The sequence below is a fragment of the Zalophus californianus genome, chromosome 9 (assembly GCF_009762305.2).
Source record: "Zalophus californianus isolate mZalCal1 chromosome 9, mZalCal1.pri.v2, whole genome shotgun sequence".
NCBI lineage: Eukaryota > Metazoa > Chordata > Mammalia > Carnivora > Otariidae > Zalophus > Zalophus californianus.
Genome location: NC_045603.1, coordinates 51516253 through 51540965, shown reverse-complemented (window position 1 = coordinate 51540965; position 24713 = coordinate 51516253). Strand labels below are relative to the sequence as shown.

Genomic DNA, 24713 nt, shown 5'->3' with positions numbered 1-24713 from the left:
TATAGGTTTTAGGTATAAAATAAAATCTTATATTTATATAAAGCCTGGTTCAGTTTATGTGTCATCAAATTATGAGGTTTCATTCTGGTTTGAGGATTAGTCTACTTCATGTTATGCCAGTGTTTCAGAAGATACCACTAAAGTCATTAAAGTCTTTTCCATGCATCTAGAGCTGCAGTGACTGATTCTATAGCTACTAGGCACCCGTGGCTATTAAAATTAACATTAAATTAAAATTCAGTTAGTAGCACTAGTCACATCTCAACTGCTCAGTGGTCACGGGTGGCTGTTGGCTACTGTATTAGACATAATTAGACTACATACAAAACAGCTCCATCATTGTAGAAAGTTCTGCTGGATAGTGCTGTTCAAGAATGTACTTGAAAGTAAGGGGCTAATAATTCATTCTAGAGCTTTAGTGGATAATACAGTTCACCACTGTTGCTCTTCTCCTGTCAGCATTGTTCATTTAGAGTTTAATAACCATCCCCTTTCATCTAAACATAAAAAGTACAATTTAAAGTGCTACCTCTGACCCATATAAGGACACATGTATACTCTAGAGAAAAGCCCCTTTCCTATATATCTCCAGAAAAGTAGGGCTTAATTAGTAAGCCTGTTGAAAATGTGATGATGAAACTAAGTATTTTTACTGCAAATGATTCGCACTCTTGAGCTTCCTTTGTTAAGATAATCCAGTTGGTTTGAGTGTGAGCTTCTTTGCCACATGATACAAATATTCCCTAGGCTTTCACCCAAGAGGTTTGGAGTAAGTTCTAATAATTATCTTTATTTAAATGCTGAGCAGTTAATGTGTGCTACTTCTGTAGGCATGATATCATCAGTATTAGCATTAAAGCCTCTAGTAATGACTATTGTCAAGTAGATGGTCAGACAGGTTTGAGCCTCTCTCTTGCTTCAGGTCTGCATATTACAGACTGTCTAGGAGGTGAACCCACATGGTCCCAGGTATACGGCAACACCTAACTCAGGGAACTAGCAGCTTGGTGGAGAACAGGAGTCAGAGCATAGGACTGTTGGCATTCTAGAAAGGGGGAATTTTTTAATTCTCTAATGTGTGCTATGTATGACAGTGGCAGTTTTGGGTTTTCACAACTCCCTGCACAAAAGTGTCGGATGGAACCTTCAGAGATGAACACGAAGAAGGGGGAGTGGGGGAGAGGTACAATTCTATGAATAGCCATGTATGTGAACACAAGATAAGTTCTTTTAAGTCTTCACTGCTTTTAACATCATTTGCAAAGTTTCTAGGATTTAAATTTCATAAAACTTCTGCCTGTAATTAGCTTCTTTAACGTGTGTTTTTATCTTCTTATACATGTTGGGAGGAAAAAAAAAAAAGCCAAGAATAATTATGCTTGTGGACAAGGATAAATATGCATTTAAGGCAACCAAAGCCAGTTAGGTACCCTAATTAGGGTGACAAGAGACCTGGTGAGCAACCAGGAATTTAATAAGTCTAATTACAACTTCTACAAACAGTTGCCATGCCATAGAGCGTCAGTGTGGAAAGGTGCTTGTCTCTGAGAGTGTACAAACACAGGATAGTTTTCTCACACTTTGTAGTTATTCAGTACTCCAAGAGCTCTGAGTCTGACTTGGAGTGAAGTCTAGTGCGGTGTGAATTAACTAGTGTGGGCTGGCTAGAGGCCAGAAGTGCAAGGGCCTATCCAGGAGCCCTGTTAGGACTTCCTTCTGCCCTTCTTCTATGCTAAGGATGCGATCTTAACAGCTGACTACTGTCCTGCTATGTGCCCCGTCTTGCCCACATTATTTCATGTAACACAATAATCCTGTGAAGGTAGCAATAGAGACAAGGAAACTGAGGCTCACAAAGGTTGTGACTTGTAGACAGTCACACAGCTGGGTAAGGTGGGAGCCAGGATTCAAATGTCAGCTTAGCTAGTCCAAAGCCCATGCTCTTTTTCCCTGCTTTTTACCACCTCCCAATTATACAGATTGATACCTTAAAGGGCTCCTTTAGATACATACACATTTCATATACATATATAAAAGAAGGCCTTGAAATAAACAGTGTAATGCTGAACTACATATTCTTTTTTTTTTTTAAGATTTTATTATTTTATTTCTTTGACAGAGAGAGAGAATGTGAAAGAGGGAACACAAGCAGGGGGAGTGGAAGAGGGAGAAGCAGGCTCCTCACGGAGCAGGGAGCCCGATGTGGGGCTCGATCCTAGGACCCTGGGATCATGACCTGAGCCGAAGGCAGATGCTTAACGACTGAGCCACCCAGGCGCCTCTGAACTGCATATTCTATTTTTATCTATTTGTCCTTGGGTTTTTAAAACTTACTCACCAGAAACATGTAAAGTCCAAAATGTAAAACATAAAAGCAAGGAAGCTCTGGTTGAGCTGGGTAAGTACCAGGAGCCCTGACTCTTCACCCTCCCCTTTTCTCCCCACCCCACTGTGGATTTTCTAGATCTCCTTGTGCACAATGGGAAAATCATCTGCATCAGATGCTGAACTCCCTAAAAACAAAATTAAAGATGGCTTTTCATCTTTTTATCTAGGTGTGAATCATAGTTCTTGGGTGAACAGGTTCCCAACAAATATTTTTGAATGAAGAATGAATGCTGTTGGGTGCCCGGGTGGCTCAGTTGGTTGGGCGACTGCCTTCGGCTCGGGTCATGGTCCTGGAGTCCCGGGATCGAGTCCTACATCGGGCTCCCTGCTCGGCGAGGGGCCTGCTTCTCCCTCTAACCCTCCCTGCTCTCATGTACTCTCTCTCTCTCTCTCTCTCATTCTCACTCTCTCAAAATAAATAAATAAATCTTAAAAAAAAAAGAATGAATGCTGTTAATAATCATAATAAACCATAATTATCAGGGTAGGACCTTGTGGCTTCCCTTGCTGTGGGAGCCCAAGATTCACAGAGATTACTATTGGGAGTTTTCCTAAAGCCGAGTTCACAATCTTTCTGGTTATCCCCTGTACTTCTTGATCAGGTTTTTCATTAAAATATGTGGTTGTTAATAAGGTTATTAAAATTAAACAAAAACTGACCAGGGGTGCCTGGGTGGCTCAGTCAGTTCAGTGTTTGCCTTTGGCTCAGGTCATGATCCCAGAGTCCTGGGATCGAGTCCCGCATCGGGCTCCCTGCTCAGCTGGGAGTCTACTTGTCCCTCTGCCTGCCGCTCCCCCTGCTTGTGCCCAATCTCTCTCTCTCTCTCTGACCAAAAAAAAAAAAAAAAACTTAAAAAAAAAAACTGGGGCACCTGGTTGGCTCAGTCGTTAAGCATCTGCTTTCAGCTCAGGTCATGATCCTGGAGTCCCAGGATCGAGTCCCTCATCGGGCTCCCTGCTCAGCAGGGAGTCTGCTTCTCCCTCTGACCCTCCTCCATCTCATGCTCTCTCTCTATCATTCTCTCTCTCTCAAATAAGTGAAAATCTTTAAAAATAAATAAATAAGTAAATAAAATCTTAACCAAAAAAAACCTGACCAAATGGAATCCAGATTCTAACTTATTCTTTCTTTCTTTATTTTTTTTAAGATTTTATTTATTTATTTGACAGAGACACAGCAAGAGCAGGAACACAAGCAGGGGGAGTGGGAGAGGGAGAAGCAGGCTTCCTGCCGAGCAAGGAGCCTGATCCTGGGATCATGACCTGAGCCGAAGGCAGACGCTTAACCAACTGAGCCAACCAGGCACCCCTAACTTATTCTTTTTTTAAAACCAATATTTAGTGAACACACTTCTTTCTCTCTCTTCATTTCTTTCCCCTCCCTTTTCCCTCCCTTTCTTCCTTTCCATTCTTTTCTCTTTCCTTTTTTTCCACATAGCCTTGTGTGTGGCAAACTATGCCCAGGCACTATGCTGCCGAGAATGGATGGATCAGCTCATTAATCATCATAGAATTGCAGATCAAAACCACGATGAGATACCACCTCACAACTGGTAGGATGGCTATCCTCAAACAGCCAAAAGATAGAAAGTATTGGTGAGGATGTGGCGAAAAGGGAACCCTTATGCACTGTTGTTGGGGATGCAAATTAGTACAGCCACTGTGGAAAACAGTATGGAGGTTCCTTAAAAAACTAAAATAGAATGATCCAGCATTCCTATTTCTGGGCATATATCTGAAGGAAATAAAATCACTGTCTCGGATACCTGCCCTCCCTTATTCATAGCAGCATTATTTACAGTAACCTAAATGTCCAGCAGTATGTGAATGGATAAATAAAATGTGTGTGTGTTGGGGGGGTGTATATGTGTGCACACATGCATATACACACAATCTAATATTATTTAGCCTTTAAAAAAAGGAAAATCTGGGACACATGGGTGGCTCACTCGAGTGAGCATCCAGCTTTTGATTTAGGCTCAGGTCATGATCTCAAGGTCCTTGTCTGGAGCTCCAAGTTGGCTCTGGGCTCAGTGAGGAGTCTGTTTGAGGATTCTCTCTCTCTCTCTCTCTCTCTCCCCCTCTCCCTCTGCCCCTCCCCTCCCCCCCCCCCGCTCGTGTTGTCTCTCTCTCTCTTTTTCAAATAAAAAAGTAATAAATCTTAAAAAAAAGGAAAATCCTGGAATACCTGGCTGGTTCAGTCAGTAGAGCGTCTGACTCTTGATTTCAGGGTCATGAGTTCAAGCCCCACGTTGGGTGTAGGGATTGCTGTAAAATAAAATCTAAAAAGCAGAAAATCCTGCATTTGGGAAAACATGGATGAACCTGGAGGATGTCATGCTAAGTGAAATAAATCAGATACAAAAAGATAAACACCACATAATCTCACTTATGTTGAATCCAAAAAAGGCAAACTCATAGTAACAGATAGTAAAATGGTCATTACCAGGGGCTGGGGGTTGGGGGGAAAAGGTAAATGTTGGTCAAAAGGTAGATGTTCATTATAAGATAAATAAGTTCTGGAGACCAAAATGTACAGCATGGTGACTATAGTTAACAAAAATGTAGCATGTACTTGAAACTTGCGAAGAAAATAGATCTTAAGTGTTCTTATCACTCACACACAATGATAACTATGGGGTTATCCTTGTGGTCATTATTTCACAGTGTATACATAGATCAAAACATCACGTTAAACACCTTACATATAATTTTTATTTGTCAATCATACCTCAGTAAAGCTGGGGAGGAAAAAAGAACATTCTTTTTTGTCTTATCAAGCAATGCATCTTGTGTCACTTTAAGATATATATTACATACCTTTTTTGTTGTCAGAAGTGGCATGATGAAATGGAAATGAGAATTTGACACCTTTCAATTGTTCACACTCTTTTTTCAAAACAGTTGAAGAATGGGTCATACGAATATGTTGGTTGGTTTCTCTCTCTGGTGGACTCAGAAATTGTGGGTAATCATCAATCTGAAAAAAATATAATTAAACTAATTGAGGACAAATATAACTGTTTATCTACCCTATGATAATAAATCCCCTAAAGCTTAGGGCAAGTTTATTTTATTTTTAAGATTTTATTTATTTATTTGAGAGAGAATGAGAGAGAGCACAAGAAGGGAGAGGGTCAGAGGGAGAGGGAGAAGCAGACTCCCCACTGAGCATGAAGCCCAATGTGGGGCTCGATCCTGGGGGCTTGATCCCGGGACTCAGGGATCATGACCTGAGCCCAAGGCAGACGCTCAACCGACTGAGCCACCCAGGCACCCCTTAGGGCAAGTTTAAACTGCATTCTTTTTATTTTTTTCCTGGGAAGTCTTTCCTCTTGTCAGGTTTCTCAGTTTTCCTCAATTTGTTTTAGTCTTTACTAAAAATGCGTTTAGCAACAGATCCCAAGAAACTATTTATACTTACACTATAGAATTGCTAAATAAATAGTAATAGTGTTTTTGTTTGTTAAAATAGATCCCTCCCCCTTTCATTTTGAAAATAGATTTTTTAAAAGGTCTTAAAAATGTTTAATTAATGGGTTTAAACTAATATTTTTCTATGCAATAGAAAGTGTCCATTTGCGGGGAACAGTGTACAAAGATTCTGTGAATACAAACATCTAGGTTTGAATTATTGGAAGTTTCCTGCTCCTAAATAACTTTCTCTTCTCTCCAAAGTGCTCTGTTTTCTATTCTTTTTTTTTTAATGTCCATCCTTATATATTTTTGTATGCCAACTAGTAGAATCCTAAAAAATTAGCATTTACAAAATACTCGGTAAAAATAGCTTTTAAAAGTTGCCCCGAGGGTGCCTGGGTGGCTCAGTTGGTTAAGCGACTGCCTTCGGCTCAGGTCATGATCCTGGAGTCCCAGGATCGAGTCCTACATCCGGCTCCCTGCTCAGCGGGGAGTCTGCTTCTCCCTCTGACCCTCTTTCCTCTCGTGTTCTCTGTCTCTCATTCTCTCTCTAATAAATAAATAAAATCTTAAAAAAAAAAGTTGCCCCGAGATGTACATAAAATCAACTCCAATTTTTCACAATTCATTCTCCCTTGTTATCTACAGATTCAGTTTTCTGTGCCTCTTCAGCTTTAGTTTCAACATTTTCAGATGGTGCAGTACCTTCCTTTCCAGCTTCTTGCTTTTCCTCCTTCTTCCCTTTAGCACCTTTGTTAATCTTTGTTCCCGGTTCTTTCTTAGCAGATGTTTTTCTTGGTTTAGGTTCAGGTTTGGGTGGAGCAGGTTTCGTGGACAATCTGGCAGACCGTCTGGTGGGCTCCTGTTTAGTTACTTTGGATCCATCCTTGCCCTCTGTATTCTCCGGAGACTTTCTCTTCGGCATAATGACTACGTTCGTGCAGCTAAAAAGTAAAGCAACGGGCTGGAACTGCAGACACCGCCGCTGGATGCCGCCGCTGCAGCTGCTCACGCGCAGGGCACAGCGTAGCCCGGCCTCTCCGACCTGCACCTCCACGGCTCCTCTGTTTTCTATTCTTGATTAAAAACAGACAAAGTCTCGAGGCACCTGGGTGGCTCAGTCGTTAAGCCCTTGCCTTCTGCTCAGGTCGTGATCCCAGGGTCCTGGGATGGAGCCCCACATCGGGCTCCCTGCTCCGCAGGAAGCTTGCTTCTCCCTCACCCACTCCCCCTGCTTGTGTTCCCTCTCTTGCTGTGTCTCTCTCTGTCAAATAAATAAAATCTTTAAAAAATATTAATAAGTATATAAATAAAATCTTAAAAATAAAATATAATAAATAAATAAAATAAAAAGAGACAAAGTCTCAATAAATACTTAGGATTTTTTTTTTTTTAAGTAGGCTCCACACCCAGCGTGGAGCGCAAGGCAGGGCTTGAACTCACAACCCCAGGATCAAGACCTGACCTGAAACCAAGAGTCAGACACTTAACTAAGCCACCCACAATACTTAGGATTTTTAGATCTTTAACAATCTACTTTCCTTTTTATGACAGGTGGGCAGTAATAGCATCTGACTGAAAAGCCAAAAGTAAAGCCAGAGAATCACCAGAGGCGTCTTTAAAACCTTTAATCCAGGCATCAGAAAGAATACCTCTGTTGGCTTTTTGCAAAGTTACTTAGAATTTGGATAAAAATATTTACTGTGATCATACAGTTTCATCATTCTCTTTTCATAAATATATGAAATAATAATAATATATCAAATAATAATATTTTAAAAATTTAATTCAGGGGAATTAAAGATAAGATAAATTAATAAAAAGCTATCAGGATCTACTAAAATTTAATTTTTAAAATTATTTTCAAATACATAGACTAATTCAAACCAAGCTAATGAAGCATAGCCCAGTGCAGGTCTTAAAAAGGGTGTGCTTTTGTTAATAATAAAAGCTTACAGTTAGTAAAGGATCCTCTTCTGAACAAGATTCTTCAGAAAAGCCTTAAGCTATTTGATACCTGCAAAGATATGCTTATAAAATTAGAATCCTATTATACATACGGCTAAGGTTTTTGTTTGTTTTGTGTAACTCTGTTTATATTTTTCTCTTGCCGTTGTCAGGAAAAATTATGAAAGACTTTGAAATAGGCAAAAAAGATGGTCTAGATGTTTTCCATCATTTATTGTCTTTGAGCTGTTTTAAAACACTGTAAGTTGGGGCGCCTGGGTGTCTCAGTTAGTTAAGCGACCAACTCCTGATTTCGGCTCGGGTCATGATGGCAGGGTTGTGAGATGGAGCGCCATGGCGGGCTCTGTGCTCAGCAGTGGGTTTGCTTGAGAGCCTCTCCTTCTCCCTCTGCCTCTCCCCCCACTCAAGCATGTGCTCTCTGTCTCTCTTGCTGTCTTAAATAAATAAATAAATAAATCTTTAAAACACTTTAGGTTGTGGGGATGCGTGGCTGGCTCAGTCGGTAAAGCATATGACTCTTAATCATGGGGTTGTAAATTTGAGCCCCATGTTGGGTGTAGAGATAACTTAAAAATACATAAAGAAAAGAAAACACTGTAAGTTGTAGAAAACTGGTAATAGTGAAATTTTTCTTTTTAAGATTTTATTTATTTATTTGACACACAGAGAGAGAGATCACAAGTAGGCAGACAGGCAGGCAGAGGGAGAAGCAGGCTCCCCCCCCCCCCCCCGCCCCCCGCCAGCAGGGGGCCCGATGCAGGGCTGGAACCCAGGGCCCTGGGATCATGACCTGAGCAGAAGGCAGACACTTAACTGAGTGAGCCACCCAGGTGCCCTGTATATAATTAAGTCTTTAAAAAAAAAAAAAAGTGTTACAATCTTGGCACATTTTATATATATGTATATATAAATATAATATATAGTAATTATATATTGTATTTCAGTATTATTATGTTATATTAAAGACTTTATCCATATAAAAATTATGTTCATTTATTTTTACATATCAGATGTAACTTTTTTTTAAAGATTTTATTATTTATTTGAGAGAGAGAGAGCATGAGCAGGGGGAGAGAGGCAGAGGCCGAAGGAGAACCAGAGGGAGAGGGAGAAGCAGACTCCCCACTGAGCAGGGAGCCCCAGGCAGGGCTCCATCCCAGGACCCTGGGATCATTACCTGAGCCCAAGGCAGACGCTAAACGACTGAGCCACCCAGGTGCCCCTCAGACATAACTTTTATTGCTGTCTTTAAAAATAGGTTTTGTCACTATCCTTAGAGACATTTTGTCTAATTTTTTGCAATGACTTTATTACCTTTGTTTTGCATGCCATAGGAACAACCAGATTTTCTAGTCAGTTGCCTATTTTTAATATGAAACTTCATCAGACCTGTCACATTTGAAAGTTTTCAATAATAAACCAGCCACAGTCATCTGAAGTCTCTTCTACAGATAGTTTTTGTTTTATTGTGATGCTTGCTTGAAGGTTCTATTATAAGATAAAGTCAGTTTGAGTCCTCAACAAAGGACAGTCTCAGAGCAGAGCCTCCTGGAAAAAGCATTGAGACAGGCTCTTCAAACTATTAACACTTCAGAGCTGAGCTAACATTACTTAGACAACTCAGACCACACCAGTGGACTGAGTTAGGATTTCCAAGACTCCATTAGGTCAAGAAGCAGGTGGTTTCATGAGACTCCTAACCCAAAATGTCCCAGAACGAGACTTAACTTTATAGGACTAAATAAAACTGATAGAAATTTATTGTGGTTATTTGCTTAGAATATTATTGATGTTCTAATGTTCTATTTTCTAGATATGTGAGGAAGCTTTTTATCCTCCTTCTTAAATTATAACCAGTGTGTAACCCATAACAATTTAGATTCTGCTCTCAGAAACCAAAAATGTTTAAATATCCAATTTTCACTGGCTCCCCCAAAATTCAGAAACTCTTATTAGATTCAGTAAAGATCTGACTTCCTTTTACCAAGATGTAATTGTACACACTGGTTGTATATCCAAGGCTTTATGTGAAGTGTCTTATTTAAGAAGAATATTCATCTAGGGTGCCTGGGTGGCTCAGTTGATGAAGCGTCGGACTCTTGATTTCCGCTCAGGTCATGATCAGGGTCATGAGATTGAGCCCAGCATCAGGCTCTGTGCTCAGCAGGGAGTCTGCTTGGGACTGTTTTTCTTCCTCTGCCCCTCCCCACCGCCCATGCACACGCACACTCTCTCGCTCTAAAAATAAATAAATAAATCTTTAAAAGGGGGGGGTATTCATTTAACCAGATATAGCAAACCGTTTTAAGGGCCAAAGGTTTGGTGTATTTATGGGGCCAGTGCTTATTAGGAAGATCACTTCTGGTAGGCCAGGCAATTAAGAAATTTTGAGGACCTCAAAATTCACTCATATTGATAGGTACTACAGGAGAAATCTGGTAGAGAGCGTTTCTTGGGCTGATGTCCTAGCCTAGGGAAAGCAAATAATAGAGGCTTTTAGACCTTACATTCCTGAAAACTTCCAGACAGAAGTTTTTGCAAAGAATTTTTTTTTCTAGTGAGTAAAGTAATAGAAGTTTATTAAGTGAAGATACAGAAAAAGCTCTCAGGAGTGAGAGGGGTCCCCACAGGGTTGCCAATGAGGGACTTCAAGGTTGGTCTTTTATAGAAAGCTAACCAGGGAACTTAAATCCTTTTAACGTCTCTATTAATAACACCTTCAATGACTTACTTCCTTTTTAGGGTCTAGTTTTTCTTTGTTGGTCACAGTGATTATTGTAGACACCCACCCCACTCACCTAGGGCAGGGTGGTCCAGTAAGTCCCCTTATCTCTGGTTTCCCCAAACCTCCACATTTTTGGGATTTCTGTGAGCCTGATAACATTGCCCCTATCTGTCGCTCCCTACCTAGCCCCGCCTGCCCCTTACTCATTACTCCCCCTGGAATAGTAACCCTAACTGCCATTAGGGAATGGGACAATGACTGCTCTGGGTGCTTCCTGCTGAATGGCGCGCGGACTGTGTGGCAGTTAGAATCTCTCCAGGGGTCAGTCCAGGGACTTGTGGTATGGCTCCGGGGGGTGGTCATGATGGGCAGCAAACAGTACATGTATCAGCACATGCAATAGGATGACCATGAAACAAGTATTAGGCTCAAAATTATGATCACATCCCTTGATAAGATCCCCAATTACCAATTTTGTCAAATAGATCAATGGATATCATGATCTTATTTAATTGATCACAGATGTCCCCTATTAATTGGGACACCTTGCAGTAGTTAACTGTAATGTTAAAACAACACGAGGGGATTTTTCACACCCCTAATGGTGTAGCAATAGTAGTCAGTCAGTAGTGGCAAGGTTCTGGAGAAGTCCTTCTTGGACTTCATTTTAATTCTTGGCTGAGTGCATCCAGTGCCTGGGTATCATTTAGAGTCCTGCTGAGCAAGCATACTGTTTTGCTTATTTTATATTGCAGTCCTATCATAAGTCCTGGAAGGCCCATAGTGAGCTTTGAGGCTCTTTTTACCAGGAGGGCTGTTGTATGTTTGGGTTAAAGACTTTGTTTGCAATTGTATGTCAGTAGAGGTGTCTTCTAGACAAATGACTATGAGGGATGAAACCATCAAGAAGCCCTTTTTGTTTGAGGTCCAACCTTACCAATATCCTAATTACCAGGAATCACTGGCAAATGAGAGACTTGTCTCAGGAGATAAGGGCATCCCCAAGTGCATCATCCAATCTAATCATAAAGAAAGTGTGGGGGTGCCTGGGTGGCCCAGTCGTTAAGCGTCTGCCTTCAGCTCAGGTCACAATCCTAGAGACCTGGGATAGAGCCCCACATCGGGCTCCCTGCTCTTCAGGAAGCCTCCTTCTCCCTCTTCCACTCCCCCTGTTTGTGTTCCCTCTCTCGCTGTGTCTCTTTCTGTCAAATAAATAAATAAAATCTTTAAAAAAAAAAAAAAAAGAAAGTGTGGCCATCCATTATCTCCATGGAGTACGCTCTGGCTTTTATTTTATTTATTTATTTTTTAAAGATTTTATTTTATTTGAAAGAGAGAACGAGAGAGCACAAGTGGGGGGAGGGGCAGAGGGAGAGGGAGAAGCAGGCTCCCCACTGAGCAGGGAGCCGGATATGGGGCTAGATCCTAGGACCCTGGGATCAGACGCTTAACCCACTGAGCCACTCAGGCACCCCACGCTCTGGCTTTTAAAGAGCAATTTTGTCATCCCAGCCATAGAATTGGTCAAGGTGATAGCTGAGTTATACAATTGTTGGGGAATCTATCCCATTTCCCAGTTGTTGAAGTAATCATATGCCCATGGGGTCCTGTTATCCCCACGGAATAACAAGCAAGATTGCCTATACATGAGCTATTGTGGCAGTTTCTCTGAAGTTTACCTCAAGTGGTCTAGCTTAGGCAAACAACATTCAAAGACAATCAGAACTAAAGTTTAGCACCCACAAAGGTATGTAATTGAAACATAATTTCTCTCTGTAATAACCCTCATTTCCAAAGATAGCCAAATAAGACTTTGTTTGAAAAACAAGCCCAGTTTTAACAAACGGTGTAATTGTTTACATAAGCTCAGCAAGAATGATTGATCATATAGATCTTTTAGAATCTGCTTTGCTGGAACTTATATAAGGAATCTCTGGGATGAACTTTTAGTTGCCTCTCCAGGCCAGAAGCCAAGCCAAGTACTTACCATCAGACATGACTGCAATACCTGTAGATGGGGGCAGATTCCTCTTCATGAGGTCCCCAATATATCCTGAGGTCCTTGCACCTGCCAGGAAGTGACATTCTTTACTCACCTGGTAAGGCTGCTGGGAACTCTGTAAGTAAGGTATCAGGCCAACATTTCCAAGGAGCTTTATGGCTTTAGGTTTCATAAAGTCAACCTTAGTTTCTTAAAGCTGTCTGATCATTTCTCAGTCTATGAATGTCTCTCAAATATGACATTCCAGTCAAAGCCTTGGTAAAATAACCAATATTTCCAATGGTGTCCTGTTACAAGGAGAACAGATTCTTATTGAACTTATGCAAATGATTGATTGCCATGGAAGAAAGCTTATTGAGACCTTTTGAATTTCAGAGGGTTTAGGTAGAGATAAATGTTAAATGTTTTAATGCTTTTGTTTACAAATGAATATTTTATCACATTTCTGTAAATCATATCTTAAGAGAAAGTTTCCTTAATCTGGGAGAGCAAACATTAGAGAATCAGCAATGTTTTGAACAAAAGTCACAAAAGAAACTATAATCATTTTTTTCCCCAAGTTACTTAGTCCCATTTTACTATTCTTGTTTAAAATGCAACTTCAGTGAGTTTTGGAAGTTTTTACCCATTTTAGTTTTTGATCTTAAAGATACTGAATACCTGTATTTGTCCTAAAAGTCTTTTTTATGAGCCTCCTTGAAGATGAAACTCATTTTGCAGGAGAATAAGGACAATTATAAATGACAAAAACTCAGAAATGGACACTGGTAATGATCTGATAGGAGAGTTCATTAGGATGCAATTGACAAGGAAACCCAGTTATTCTGTGTCACATAACACCTCAATAGCCAGAATATCGAGTGATGATGACTTTATACCAGAATGTAACATACCAAACAAGCCTAATTAGTCAAGGAGACTTTGTTCACGATTTAAATCTTGGGGAAGTTTGTTAAAACCTAGCACATGTCTAAATAGGATTAGGGATCGTCAAAGACCGGATGGGGCAAAACATGGAAACTGGCTTTTCTGGGCAGGCAAAGAGAACAGCTGTTTACATTTTCTTATCAAAAGCAGACTAACAATTCAAGAAAATTTTGTCTTTTGAATAGAGAGAGAATTCCAATCTTATATACCACTGTACTTTTAGAATCCCTTTATTTTAATCTTAGCCCATCCTAACCACACCTAAAATTCCCTTCCAAAGATTTCACTTCACAAACCTTCTACAACTTTCCTTTGCATTCAGATTTTGTCCCAAGTCATTTCTTTCCAAACAACCAGTCTCATTTAGGACAAAATTACTTTCTTTTACCTTCAACAAAAATGCATTCCCCTTCCTTATATCTTTCTTACATATCTCCTACTTTTCTACATAGAGTTGCCGAATTTTGTACTCTTAGAAATCTTAGTCTCCAGTGAAGACTAAGTGGTAGCCAGTTGTGAACCAACTGTAGCTATAGTTACTACTAAGTAGTAAGCAACTGTCACACCAGAATTCTTTAGATGACAAATTTATCAACTGGTTAAGCACAAAGCATGTTTACCAGCAGATTTAAATATCCTTAGTTTCTTTGCAATAAGTAGTCAAAAAGCACAAACCTACATCCAGTAATCAATGATTTAGCACCTTACCATATTTGGAAAAGACCTAGATGTCCAATGAATTTAATCCCAAAGACTTTGAAAGCTATTTTAACAATTTCCTATGAAAACTTTGATGGGACAATTAGCCATGATTTTCATCATCTTTTTGCTAACAAATTGCAACAGAAATGACACGAGCTTATTTGACCTTCAGCAAACCTTGGCAGAATAAAAGTTTCACATTTAATGCTGATAACTTTAAAGACATGTCTATCTTAATTAAACCAACAAACTTAACTTAGTTTAAATACCAAGCTGTGTTCCACTTGGGTCTACTTTTAAAAAGTCAATCAGTTTGTTCCCCAGTGTCAATTTTACCTGAGACACTGGTGGGGAAATCTGAAGGGAACAATTGTATGTAGGCCACACCCAAGGTACAGAAACAGGAGGGGGTGGGGCAGACAAAAGAAGCAAAGTGCTGCCAGAAAACAGAAAAAGGGTTCCCAGTTCTAAAGCTCACCCACTTGGACAGATGAGTAAACGCCACGTTTTTCCACCAACAAGTGGGAATAGGCAGTCCATATCAGGCTGGAGCAGACAGGGAATTTCCCCAAAACAAAGGGAGTTTCGGCAGCTGCTTGTCTGTGTTTCTTCCAGCACCCTGGGTTTATTTGGAAGAGGCCTATTTAGACAACTATGCAATATGTTAGGAGGGAGTTTACTGGTATGGTTACCACCAAACATGTTCTGCAAGAGGCCCTTAGGTCTGGGTCCTTATTGAGAGCCCTGAAAGCCTGGATGGATCTAGGGTGCCTCTGTCTATTCACCCTGTTTCCTGCAGAAGAGACCCAATAGATCCCACTGTGGCCACGCAGTGAGTGTTACAGGAGCTCAGGCCTTTCCTAAATTTGCGATCCAAATTGTTTCCAGTGGGTTAAATGGCATCCCAAGGGAGAGTCCTTGGGAACAGAAGAGACCATGCCTTGCCACGAAGGTCATGCCTTATTTTACCTTGCCTTGAAGAACCTTCGTGTTTAACCCTTGGAAAACACTGGAAAGTTTTACAAGGGGAAATTATCCAAATTTGCAGTACCCAATCCAGAGGAGTCCCTGCGGAGAATGGTTTGTTTCCCATCTCGAGATCCTGGTAGGAGTTACCCCGTACCTGATATAGAGAGGTGATTATGAAGGCATCCCTACATATCAGCTCTCCCCTGTGAACCAAGGCGTCCCATGGTTTCCTACCCACGGTGAAAGAGTGGCCTAACATCTTGGGTTGAGGAGGGCTCAGGCTGGCGGGAGTAGCCACTCTTACCTGTCCATCACCTGATCCTCCTTTTCTCCTCTGGATTCTTCCCTCCCCCCAAATCTGGCCCAATCATAAAGGCTTAGCAAGGGGGGCGCCTGGGTGGCTCATTTGGTTAAGCGACTGCCTTTGGCTCAGGTCATGATCCTGGAGTCCCGGGATCGAGTCCTACATCGGGGTCCTTGCCGAGCAGGGAGCCTGCTTCTCCCTCTGACCCTCCCCCCCTTATGTACTCTCTCTCTCTCATTCTCGCTCTCTCAAATAAATAAATAAATCTTTAAAAAAAAAAAAGGCTTAGCAAGGTTAACAGTTTAAACTTTGATTCAATTATGTTCTCACGTCTTACCCCTGGGTGCTTTTTCTGTCCATGTTGAGGAGTACAGACCCTGTTGAGGGGTGCAGACCATGAGGCTTAGCATCATCATAATTTCATATTTCTGTTGTTGGAACAAGGAAGCTTCAACTATATGACCCATTTAAGTCCCAGCCACTAATGCAACCAGTCAAAGTATTGGCTGGGGTTCTGTAATTCCCTCCTTAGTGCCCAGGAAACATTGGGTTCCCTCCAACTTATCATATAAAGAGATAGCTCTAATCCTGCTTGCCAATATCTTGGGTTTTGATCCCTGGCCGTGATGTACCTAACAGAAAAACATGTCTTAGCAGGCAGCAAAAATGAGGAGAAGATTCTCCTCCTGACCTAAGTTCTCATGACAGACATCTTTAAATGAAAAAGCCTTGTATCTACATAGGCAACACTCTGCCTGAAATGAATCCCTGATTAAACAGGCATAGTGATCACCGGAGACTGAAAGGGGCCTCCTCTAGGCAAAGTCCCTGAGGTGGGAGAAAGCCATTTAAGAAAAGCCAATGAACAGAAAGCAGAACTGAGGAGAGTTAGGCCAACATACCCTTCTTTCGAGGAAGGGGAATTGACCAAACCTTTGTCCAGAAGCCTGTCACCTGAGACTTAAGCCCAGTGGCCGCACTGTTCACCTTTAACTGGCCGACAGGTGCCCGGTTTTGTCATTTGTGAAAAGAGGTCACCTAAGGGAGCGATGTCTCCCAGGAAAGAAAAGAAGTCAGCTTTTATTCACCCTTCGGTGGAAGTGATCCTGGGTCTCCGCACCAAAACGAAGCGGGAGAGCTAGGTTCTTGTCTCACGGAGTCAAAGAATGAATCTTGCGGACTACAGAGAGTGAGTAAAGTGACAGAAGTTTATTAAGTGAAGATACAGAAAAAAGCTCTCAAGAGTGAGAGAGGTCCCAACAGGGTTGTCCTTGCAAAGAATTTTTAAAGAGGCCTATATGGTGAATTAACATCCTTGCTATGTATGTAAATGTAAATACGTAAATAATGTAAATAATCAGGTCAACCCTAAAGAGAGTCTTATTTTGTGAATGAGTGATCTTTGAGATTATTATGATGGTGGAGGTGGGACAGAAAAACTGAAAGACTTTGAAATGGGGAAGGGGGATTAGTAGGGATACAGTTTAGCTCACCTGTGCAGGTTATCTATGCCTTTCATTGTCTTTAAGGTTATTTTACAATGCTCTGATTCATAGAAGACCCTTTTGTGGGACGCCTGAGTGGCACAGTCGGTTAAGTGTCTGCCTTCAACTCAGGTCATGATCCCAGAGTCTTGGGATGGAGTCCCACATTGGGCTCCCTGCTCAGCAAGGAGCCTGCTTCTCCCTCTCCCTCTGCCCCTATTCGTGTGCTCTTGTGCTCTCTCTCTCTCATTCACTCTCTCTCAAATAAATAAAATCTTTAAAAAAAATTTATGCTACAAGTAGAGACTGAATGAATGTAAATAAATATGTAAATATTTCTGCCTCAAATTGCTTATAAGCAGTTTTGGGAGGAGACAAAGTACCTATAATAATTTGCATAATAATTATACAGTTTATGGAACACGGCAAATATCTTATATAATACTTGCAACACATCTATGAGGTAGTTATTATTAACCCCACTTTGCAATGAGAAAATTAAGGTTCAGAGGGAGTTCAGTTTACAAAACTAGTAGATGGTGGAACTAGAATTACAAGACAAGGCAGTTGGTTTCCATGACCAGTTTTATGAAAACAACTAAGGTTTAAGATCACAGCCCTAACTAGTGGTCAGAGATGGGAATTTTGTCAAGGAGAAATAGAAGTCTTTCTTTTAAAGCAGGACTGAAGGGGTGCCTGGCTGGCTTAGTCGGTAGAGCATATGACTCTTGATTTTGGGGCCGTGAATTTGAGCCCCACAATTGGGCATGGAGCCTACTTAAAATAAAGTTTAAAAAAAAAGAAAAAAAAATCCAGGGCTGGAATCCAAATAGTAATCAAGCAGCTGGATTCATTATTATGTCAGAGTTTCAGTCGAATTATGCTAATTCCTTTATTTGAGACTGAAGTAGAGCCAGACCTCTTTTTTTAGTTGCTATAATCACCGAATTCAGTTAGCTTTGTCATTCAAGAACATAATACCTTCTTTAAATACACTGTGGTTGCATTCATTCATATAAGGTATTCATATAAATTTTTTCTGTATTTATTAACATGGAAAGATATCCATGACATGCTGTAAAGTAAAAATAACAGATTATAGAACAATATGTGGAATATGATTCCATATATATCAATGCATAGAACACAATTTGGAATGTTGTACACCAAATTTTCTTGTTGTGTGATTAACTGTGGTTATCTCTGGGTGGTGAGATTTGTTCAGAGATAAACTGAGGCATATTAAAATTTTTAAGAGTCTATTTGGGCAAAAATCTATTCAAATCAGGCAGCATCCAATCTAGCAGATAGGAAGGAGCTCCAAGGAGTTAAACGAAATGAAAGACTTTTAAGCAGAAGGGAGTGGGAACAAGGAAATTAAACTTGGCCAAAAAGCAAGTTAGTTATTGCAGTTACTTTCCTTTAGGGGATTGTATGGGTCTACCAGACTAGTGCTGATCAGGAGATTCCTTTTTTTAAATATTTATTTGGGGGAGGGGGAACAGAGGGAGAGACTCTCAGGCAGACTCCCTGCTGAGCGTGAAGCCCAACTGGGGGCTCGATCTTATGACCCTGAGATCAAGGCCTGAGCTGAGATCAAGAGTCAGACACTTAACTAACTGAGCCATCCAGACACTCCACAGCAATGTGACTTTTTAAAGGGCATTTCCATGCATACTATGAGGCCTCTGTTACTATAAGGGAGGTGGTAGATGATTACCCTGATGACAGCCACACAGCCAAGGAAACACATATGTTGTCTGTAAAAGGGTGGATGAGGTCAGATAAACGGACAGTAACCATGAAAAGCAGTAGGGCCAAAATGATCTATCACTTTTCACTTCCCCCATTCTCTTATTGGTTCATCAAACAGTCATAATCTCAGTTGCAAAGCCTATGACAATATGGTAGATAGAACAAACTCTTATAAAAACATTTAATTCAACTTGGACTTGAATTACAAGGACAAAGTGTTAGACTAAGGAAAGTGGTTTCTCTCTCTTTTTTGCATTTAAAATTTTTTAAAAATAAAAATCTTTTGTAAAGCCCACAGCTTGTTTGTGAAGCATGAGAGGACCACCCAGGAGCTAAGCAAGGCTAATTTACACATCCATGGGAGGTAAAAAGTTTTCTGACTGGGAAGCTTCTCCGCTGTCAGGCAAGGAGACTTGAGACTTGGTCCAAACAATATGCTGTCAGTGCCTGAATGAAGAAAAGAAAGTTCTTAAATGGGACACAGCTGAACTCAATCCTATGCTAGCAATTTATTTTAGGCATGGTGTTATCTGAAAAGAAAATTTTTGCCTTTACTCCAGAGACATCATTAGGAAATTCAAAAGCCACAGTTTCCATTTAACCCCAAAGCATGAAAAGATATAGATAGATAGATAGATAGATAGATAGATAGATAGATAGATAGATAGATAGATAGACAGACAGACAGACAGACAGATAGATAGGGTCTGTGAGTTCAAGCCCCATGTTGGGGGTAGGGTTTACTATTTTTTTTTAAGATTTTATTTATTATCTGAGAGAGAGCACACAAGCACATGAGTGGGGGCAGAGGGAGAGGGAGAAATAGACTCCTTACCAAGCAGAGAGCCTGAATCAGGGCTTAATCTCAGGACCCAGAGATCATGACCTGAACCAAAGGCAGACATTTAACCCACTGAGCCACCCAGGCACCCTACTTTTTTTTTTTTTTAAGATTTACCCATTTATTTATTTTATTTTAGAGGGGGGAGAGGGGCAGAGGGAGAAGGAGAGAGAATCCCAAGCAGAATCCCTGCTGAGCATGGAACCCAATGCAGGCCAATCCCATAACCCAGAGATCACAACCTGAGCCGAAATCAAGTCAGACACTTGACCCACTGAGTCACCCAAGCACCCTGGGGGTAAAGTTTACTTCAAAAAAAAAAAATTAAAATGTTCTAACTTTATGTCTTAAAATAAGCTTTGTAGCTTATTTTTTTTATTAAAAGATTTTATTTATTTATTTGACAGAGAATGAGCACAAGCAGGGGGAGCGGCAGGCAAAGGGAGAGGGAGAAGCAGCTCCCTGCTGAGCAAGGAGCCCCATACGGGGCTGATCCCAGGACCCTGGGATCATGACCTGAGCCGAAGGCAGATGCTCAACTGATTGAGCTACCCAGGCTCCCCTTTAGTAGCTTATTTTAAATGAGCTTAAATTTTTTTAAATAGCTTAAAATAAGCTAAATAACATGAGTTAAATTTTATTTTGTAAATGAATATTTAGCTTATTTAATTTGGAAATAAGTTTGTTCATTGTGTCATATAGCATTGAATTTATGTTTTTAGGACATATGTTGAAAGAAGTGCTTTTACCCAGACACCTTCTAGCACAGGTAATATCTGAATATCCACATGAAAATAATTTTAGAACTCCAAATCAGGACACAGGACAGATTTTTTTCTATGCTTGCTGTCATAACGATTAAATCAAACTATTTACATATATTTGATAAACCACCTCTTTTAAATATAATTACATGAAATTACTATTGACCCAGTGCTGTACTTATACTTCAATACTAATATAAATGGTACCTTTAGCTTGTCTTTTCTCAATGGAAACTGAGGCTGGCAAGTTAGAGTTATTTGCAGATGGCCTCCTAAGTTTTTCCTCCCAGGCAATATTATAAAAACTCTAAGACCATTCATAAGTTGTAGCACTTTCTAATGCCTGACCTGACTTTCCCTGCCTCTGAGAAAGGTGTCTACTATATAACCCACCTTACTGGTAGTTTGGAGCCATGTTGTACACCAACTGTAAATTTTGGGCCTTGGGGAAAAATCTTAAAAAAAAAAAAAAAAAAAAACACCAAAACCATACTGGCTGACCAGCGAGGGGCACCTTTTCTCAATCTACGGAGTTAAAAAGGTAGGTAGGTGTGCAGAAAAAGGTCTGGGTTACTCCTACCTTGTACCACCAAAAAAAGGCCCACCTTCAGGACTAGCCCTTCCCTGATCTTAGGAGATAAGCAATGAGCCTTGGAATATTCTGACAGCCTGATACGAGTGTGTATGTCGGAGACCTTGGGCCTTGCTCTACCAGTTTGAACAGATAAATTTATTCTGACAATGTCATGTTTTTCTGCGGGTGAGGGAAAGGAGGTGGAAGGGGGGCTGGAGTCTGAGTAGCTGAGGTCAGTTATGTAGGCTCCTATGCATTCATGACTGTCTCCAATACAAACTCTGGACACCAAGGCTCAGATGAACTTGGTAATACTTTGCATATGTTGTAACACGTTGCTGGGGAAATTAAGTACACCCAAGATACTCACCGGGAGAGGACACTTGGAAGTGTGCACTTAGGTTCTCCTGGATTTTATCTCATGCACCTTTTCCCTTTGTTGAATATAATCTGTATTGTCTCATTATAATCAACCACTTGAATCCTGTGAGTCCTTCTAGTGAATCATCAAGCATGAGGGTAGTCTTGGGGACCCCCTACATAGTAGGACAATCTGATGCAGGCATAAGGTCATTGGCTGCTTAGACTACTGGTTCTGCCTCCTTTGGACACTGCAGTTTTGCCCTTTCCCCAGGCTAAGAGTCAGAGGGGGCCAGCCCACCTTCCCATTCTTCCTCTTCAAAGGATTCATAAGGATTCTGATCCTTGTGGCCAGATCCTCTATAGAGTGAAGGTGCGGAAGAGGAAGAATTGAATGCTCAAACAGTGTCACATAGAACAAAATAAAAGCTAACATTTATTGAGCACTTACTATGTGTTCCTTTAAGTGCTTTATACATATTATCTCACTGAATCCTCAGACAACCCCGTATATCAGTAAAATTATTCCTGTTTACAAGGAATTCAAGGAACTTGAGGCTCAGAGAGTTAAGGGACTTACTCGAGGTTCCACTGCTAATATGTGACCGGATTCAAAATGAAGCCTGTGTTCTTAACTTATACAAAATGACACACAAAGTATGAAACATACATATATCAAGAAACTAACTATACCATGGGTCAAAAAATAAAATTGTTTCTATTGTGAGATAAGACAATATTACCATGAGGTGGATTTTTGTGTTCTCACTGTGAGACATTAAGGAGAAGGTTCTACTATACAAACATGATTCCTATCATAACAAATGTCCCACAACCCTCAAAAATTCCAAATTTCCTAATTACTGAATTGACCCATTTTGCTCAGGTGGCTCTCATTTTTCATGCATTCTAGTGAATTGTCCACCTATAGAGTTCCTACCAAAAGCCTGACGTCAAAGAAGGATTAAAACATGAAAGAGAATCTCAGACTAAGAAAGCCTAAAAAAATGAATTTATCATAAAATAATGTACAAAGATCAGGATTAAAATCACTTAAAAGCCAGATTTCTGAGTCGAAGGTACTAAAGTGTCCTAAAGGAAAGCCATCAGGCAGACAGCAATCTATAGTATAAATTATTCTAATTAAATTCTTATGGAACAACTGGTTATTTTGTGCCCTGATTGTTAAGTATATCATGACCAAACTGGATAATCATAGTCAACATCCTGACAAATTTGGAATGTTGGAGAAACAACATGAATTAATAGTCAGGAAATCTGATTTTGAATGTGGTTTTCCCTGTTAACTATCAGTGTGACTTTGGTCAAGTTACTTAAGCTCTTTTGGCTTTGATTTCCTCACTTGTAGAATATAGAATCAGTTTAAGGTCTCTTTCAGCATATATATATATATATATATATATATATATATATATATATAAACATATATTTTTTTTAAGATTATTTACTTATTTGAGAAAGACAGCAAGCATGAGTTGAGGGGAGAGGCTGAGGAGAGGGAGAGGGAGAAGCAGATGCCCCACTGAGCAGGGAGCCCAACTCAGGGCTCAATCCTAGGACCCTGGGATCATGACCTGAGCCAAAGGCAGACCCTTAACTGACTGAGCCACCCTGGCACACCAATATATATATTTTTAAATACAAAGCTATATTATAACTTTACAATATTAAAATTTAATATTGACTGGCTCAGTCAGAAGAACATGCAACTCTTTTTTTTTAAAGATTTTATTTATTTATTTGAGAGAGAGAATGAGAGATAGAGAGCACGAGAGGGAAGAGGGTCAGAGGTAGAAGCAGACTCCCTGCCCGATGTGGGACTCGATCCCAGGACTCCAGGATCATGACCTGAGCCAAAGGCAGTCGCTTAAACCGACTGACCCACCCAGGCGCCCAGAACATGCAACTCTTGATCTCAGGGCCATGAGTTCCAGTCCCATGTTGGGTATAGAGATTACAAAAAAAAAAAAAAAAAAGTTTTTTAATCTAAAAAAAAGTAAAACTTAACTTTGCCAAAAACTATATTTCAGGAAGTATATTTACATGATTAGGAAGAATCAGATGGGCTGCTTTGCAAAGATGCAGCTGAAGAGCATTTTCAGAGTCCTGTTTTATAGGAGAGTATATGTATGTAAATATGTACTCTACCTATGCATTTTGTTAAGAACATTCCGTATGGGGGCACCTAGGTGGCTCAGTCGGTTAAGCGTCTGCCTTTGGCTCAGGTCATGATCCCGGGACCTGGGATTGAGCCCCATTTCGGGCTCTCTGGTCGGCGAGGAGTCTGCCTCTCCCTCTCCCTCTGATCCTCCTCCCTGCTTGTGATCTCTTTCTGTCTGCCTCAAATAAATAAATAAATCTTTAAAAAAAAAAAGAGCATTCCTTATGAAGAATTCAGTATCTATATCCCAAAGAATCTGTACTTTGTAAAGGGTATTAGTACTATCAGACCTACAAGAAATACTAAATGGAATTCTTTGAGCTGAAATGAAAGGACACTAGACAGTAACTTACACCCACATGGAGAAATAAAGAGCACTGATAAAGATAACTACACAGGTAAAAATAAAAGACAGTTCAATGTATTTTTTGTGTGTAACTCCTTTTTCTCCTATTTAGTTCAAAAGATACTTGCATAAAGCTATAATTTATAAATCTGTGTTGATGGGTACATAATGTAGAAACTGTAATGTGTATGATAATAACAGCGCAAAGGAGCAGGGAGGGAACAGACATATTTTTATATACTATTTTTTTAAAGATTTTATTTATTTATTAGAGAGAGAATGACAGATAGAAAGCACGAGAGGGAAGAGGGTCAGAGGGAGAAGCAGACTCCCCGCTGAGCAGGAAGCCCGATGCGGGACTCGATCCCAGGACTCCAGGATCATGACCTGAGCCGAAGGCAGTCGCTTAACCAACTGAGCCACCCAGGCACCCATATTTTTATATACTATTGAAATTAAGTTGGTAATAATCTGAACTAGATTGTTACAAAGTAGAATGTTAATTGTAATCCCCAGGACAAACATTAATTTAAAAACTCCAAAACACAAGTAAAAGAAATCATGAGAGAATTCAAAGTGTATACTAGAAAGTACCTGTTTGACACAAAGGAAGGCAGTAATGGGGGAAGAGGGGGGGAAAGGACATATGAAAATAAAGAGCAATATGACAGATGTAAACTCTACCTTATCAGTAATTATAATACTGTAAATGGATTAAACACTCCAATTAAAGTCAGAAATTAAAAGGATTTTAGAAATATGATTTAACTGATTCCTCACTTTGTACTATTACAAGAGACCCACTTTAGGTTCAAAAACACAGGTTAAAAGTAAAGGAATAGGGGCGCCTGGGTGGCTCAGTTGGTTAAGCGACTGCCTTCGGCTCAGGTCATGATCCCAGGGTCCTGGGATCGAGCCCCGCATCGGGCTCCCTGCTCAGCGGGAAGCCTGCTTCTCCCTCTCCCACTCCCCCTGCTTGTGTTCCCTCTCTCACTGTGGCTCTCT

The 24713-nt window shown here is 40.4% G+C and overlaps 2 protein-coding genes across 3 annotated transcripts in view; both read right to left on the bottom strand.

The window, feature by feature from the left end:
- Window positions 1-24713, bottom strand: part of C9H12orf56 (chromosome 9 C12orf56 homolog) — a gene marked incomplete at its 5' end in the record, with an annotated part of 88203 nt that overhangs the window by 53464 nt on the left and 10026 nt on the right. The window contains 1 exon segment of the mRNA XM_027594291.1: window positions 5209-5368. Within this exon segment, the coding sequence (XP_027450092.1) occupies window positions 5209-5368 (160 nt within the window).
- Window positions 6422-6901, bottom strand: LOC113921483 (high mobility group nucleosome-binding domain-containing protein 3). 2 transcript variants are annotated; one of them, XM_027592230.2, is made up of 2 exons: window positions 6511-6894; window positions 6422-6469 (listed from the first exon to the last, which is right to left on the bottom strand). In XM_027592230.2, the coding sequence occupies exons 1-2, from the start codon at window positions 6728-6730 to the stop codon at window positions 6456-6458; spliced, it is 234 nt and encodes a 77-aa protein (XP_027448031.1). In that variant the 5' UTR covers window positions 6731-6894; the 3' UTR covers window positions 6422-6455. The 2 variants fall into 2 exon arrangements, with proteins under 2 accessions (XP_027448031.1, XP_027448029.1); XM_027592228.2 differs by having other exon boundaries at window positions 6431-6901.